Source organism: Armigeres subalbatus, chromosome 2, assembly GCF_024139115.2.
Source record: "Armigeres subalbatus isolate Guangzhou_Male chromosome 2, GZ_Asu_2, whole genome shotgun sequence".
In the NCBI taxonomy this organism is placed as follows: domain Eukaryota; kingdom Metazoa; phylum Arthropoda; class Insecta; order Diptera; family Culicidae; genus Armigeres; species Armigeres subalbatus.
Genome location: NC_085140.1, coordinates 2,198,756 through 2,202,689, shown reverse-complemented (window position 1 = coordinate 2,202,689; position 3,934 = coordinate 2,198,756). Strand labels below are relative to the sequence as shown.

General features: G+C 36.5%; 2 protein-coding genes across 2 annotated transcripts; one reads left to right on the top strand and one right to left on the bottom strand.

Moving 5' to 3' along the window:
* Window positions 1–939: 939 nt before the first annotated feature.
* LOC134213936 (queuosine 5'-phosphate N-glycosylase/hydrolase) lies at window positions 940–2,231 on the bottom strand. Its single transcript, XM_062693394.1, has 2 exons — window positions 2,022–2,231; window positions 940–1,957 (listed from the first exon to the last, which is right to left on the bottom strand). Exons 1-2 carry the CDS (start codon window positions 2,190–2,192, stop codon window positions 1,043–1,045), a joined length of 1,086 nt encoding a protein of 361 aa, XP_062549378.1. The 5' UTR covers window positions 2,193–2,231; the 3' UTR covers window positions 940–1,042.
* A 783-nt stretch (window positions 2,232–3,014) lies between these two features.
* Window positions 3,015–3,604, top strand: LOC134213935 (uncharacterized). The gene is made up of 3 exons (XM_062693393.1): window positions 3,015–3,194; window positions 3,268–3,405; window positions 3,468–3,604. The coding sequence occupies exons 1-3, from the start codon at window positions 3,066–3,068 to the stop codon at window positions 3,546–3,548; spliced, it is 348 nt and encodes a 115-aa protein (XP_062549377.1). The 5' UTR covers window positions 3,015–3,065; the 3' UTR covers window positions 3,549–3,604.
* The last annotated feature ends 330 nt before the right edge of the window (window positions 3,605–3,934 follow it).

Below are 3,934 nucleotides of genomic sequence, written 5' to 3'. Positions count from 1 at the left end.
CCACTTAAAGGTCACGTTTGCGGAAAAACCATCAAAATCCGAGTATCAATCTCCTCCGCGGTTAGCTCTTTTTTGCAAATTGAATATCTTTCGGATGCTTGATTCACACTCTATACACATCCGCCCAGCCCGTTGTTGGGGGCATAGAGTGTGATGTTTTCGATAATAAACTAGGTGTGCTCGCTTGACTGTGGATATACAACAGTGAAGCACTTGTGAAGATTGGACAAATCAAGCATCCAAATCAATTTGCAAAAAAGAGCTAACCGCGGTGGAGCTTGATACTCGTATTTTGATGGCTTTACGAATGCAAAAATGGTAACCTGGCTTAGAAACCTAGCAGTTAATAACTGTGGAGTGCTTAATGAACACTAAGCTGCGAGGCGACTCTGTCCCAGTGTGGGGATGTAATGCCAATAAGAAGAAGAAGCACTTTATAGTTGACTACCTTACGGCTTTTAGAAACGATTTAAAGTGAATATTGTGCCAACCTTTCATGGGTCAAAAAGCATCCACCACCAGAGCTAAAATTAGAAAAATTTGCCAAAAGTACACTCCATTTCGCTTGAGACTTTTGATGGCTCTAATAAAAGATTGTGCTCAATTATTGTCGTTTTGACTTCTTGGCGTAATAACCAAAAGTAAAATGTGCCGTCTAGTGGCATAATTTTGGTTAGAGCTTCAATATATGATGATTTACAATGATAAATGAGCTCAATCACAGCATATTAGGTTAAGTTTTGAGCCATATACCCTATTAGATTTAATCATTAACCATATTTGTAATTGCTCAGCATTTAATTGTCATTCATCAATCTTAATTACAACGTTAATCGTATTTATTTACTATTCTTTAATCATAATCATAACCATAGAACTCATGTATCATATATATGAGTTATATTTTTTTTTATTTGGCGTAGTCAAATAAAACTGAAATATAGAACTAAAAGGATCTAATGTATTTTTATTTATTCCACATCACATTACAATCGCTTGATAGATAAAAATTTTGAACATACAATACGTGTAGCGTGCATTTTTAATAATATACACTAATAGTCTTGTGGAATGGAATATATTCTAACTCAGCTGCGTGTTTTCGTCGGTAGTCCCACAAAAAATGATCTAACAGAACGGCATTCACATTTTTGGTAGAAATGTTTGGGTGATTGTCTTTTAGCTCTTTCAGCACAAACTCCTTTAATTGTTCCACAATGTAGATCGAAGCGCCTCTAATTTCAACCTCCTCGCAACATCCATTTTCCATAATCTTGTCTGATTTTAACACCGACATCAACTCATCAGTATATTCGAGAGTTTTAAAGTGTACCAGCACTTGTGGAACTCTATAATCGGCAAACATCGTAATCTTTTCAATGTCATCGAACCGTCCCAAACCATCACCACGATAGCAGGCCCACAAGTCACCGATCAGGATCTGAGCTCGTTTATAAATGGACACACGCTTGCCATTAAATGTAGCTTCATCTCGGAAACATGGGAAATCTTCCGTAACCAGTTTCAGGAGAGCCACTGCTGAATGATTGCTTGCTTTAACGCAATTTTCGAACTTTCCATCGTACTTCTCGAGTAGGACTTTACCAACTTCGTGCAGGCACTGCACGCGTTCCGACAAAAGAGGGGCCTTGGTTTGCCCATCGTCTGATCGAAGGATTTTTTCCAGCTCTTCCAATGTAATCTTAGAGTAGTATGATGGGTTAGTTATGTCGATTCCCTCCTTCAAAGCACGATTAATCGCAGCGCAAAGGGAGAAATATCCAGTTTGTCCTTCTACCTTCCATTTAGTGGCATCGCCGGGCGTCCAAAAACAGAAGTTAAGCGTATCAATCAGAAAGATCCAATTCGGTGCCTGCACATCACTTGGTTTTGGGTGATGTTCATGTTGGGAGAAGTTCTCCACGTCAATGGCCTTTGTTTCAATGCCGCTGATTACCTGAAACACAAAACGAAGACTAGCCTCTCATTAGCTGATAAGAAACTTTTAATCAAGCGCTAACCTCTTTGACCAAGTGTCTAATTCCTTCCTCGTGTACTTTCACATATTTGGCATTTTTGACGATAAATTCACCGGATTCGGCAGGTAACATAGTGGCCATTTTTACAAAATTGAAAATATGATACCCTTTCCTGTTGAAACTTGGCGCGAACCAAAGCTTGGTGCCGAACATCAACAAAACAACAGCACGTTCTTTCAAGTTCGAGCAAGAATCGCAGCAAAACGAGCAAAACAAAATAATGAATACGCTCCAATACTATTGACTGTGTTAGTTAGGAAACCCGTCACTGAAAACCGTATCAGTTTGAAAAATATCGAAACCCATCGGAACACGTGGTTGTGCGCAAGCGCTATTTTGAAAGGATCTCTGAAACCATTTGATTTCAATACCAGGATGTACCAAAAAAGTGTTTAGGAACAATTATAAAATATAGAAATTAAATTACTTATAACGAGACAGACAGTCCAGTTCTCAGACAGACAGTTCTCAAAACAAAATGAGCGACACAAGCATTTTTTTTTTCAAATATGAACTTATTTGTAAATGGATCCACCATTTTTTGTGTTAAATGGTAATAACAAATCGAATAAAACAATCAAATTAATCAAATCAGCTAAATATGATTAACTGTATTTATTTCTATCTATTAACTATACCAACACGGATTCAATATATCCTATTATATTTCTGTAAATGTCCTGAATATTACAAAAAAAAGAATTGTTTCCACATATTTCTGAACAAAATGTTTGACACTTCAAGGTTTCTAAAAGTTTTATCTATCTATAACCGCCGAAGTGGTCATATCAAAAAAAAATTTAAAAATGTAAAAGGATCTTGAAAGTTGGAATAATGCAGTTAAAAAAATAAAACTTCAAATTTGTATTTTTCAAATAACTAATTGAACTTCAAGATTTTTCCAACATTACTTTTTGGAATACCCTACTACATATCCAATGATTTGTTGTTGTTCATATAGGTCTCATCCAACAAACTCAAACTCAATTTTGTAAATGTTCGAAAAATTATAAAAAAACCTTTGAAATGTTCAAACTAGATAATCTTATTTGGTGCCTTTGCGCTGTGGCTTTTATTTTCCCTCGAGCATTATGTGATGCAAACAAAGTGGTGTTCCAATTCCCAGAATATGACTACAAGGAAACGAGTAAGAATGTAAGTTAAATTGTTTCAAAAGGACACTGCCCTTTGAGCCTCTGAAATCATCATTTTCTGGACATCTTTGTAGGAGCTAGCATTTCGGGAATTTGAATCAGCTTGCGACCAGAGTGCTCGTTGTTCGGTTTTCGAAGGCATCGAGAAGACACGATGCGTGCGGGAATGTGTTTCTCCTTCGTGCTATCAGGAGATATACAAATTCGATGAGGTTGTATTAATCTACTTGGACCACCACAAAATAAACCACTATTTATTTTTTTCATATTTCAGCTAGAAGAAGGGGAAATAGATGTACGACTCAATTCATTTAGGGCGTGCTTCATGCAGCGTTTGAGTAGAAATCGTGGTTAATTGATTAAATACTTTTCTACTGAAATATTGAAATAAACTAATTGAACTCACAAACATTTCACCCATATTTTTAAGTGAAACATACTATTTCAAGAGAAGCACGAAACACTGAGGACGGCCTTACAATTGAGGTTGAAATACGTATCTGTAAAGGTTACAGCGAGATGGAATCAAATGAAATAATGCTAACTCGTCTTATGACAGGTGACATAATTCTTTCTCATCTTTCTTTGTCGTTTTGGGACTCGTATCGATTACCTTAACACGAACGAGTACTTGCATGTTGTAAAAAGCACAACAGTCTTCAACACCATTGTATAGAAACTATTAAAAATTCAGTTCAGTATTTTCCGGGTATTGGACCACCCGACTTGGACATTAATTGG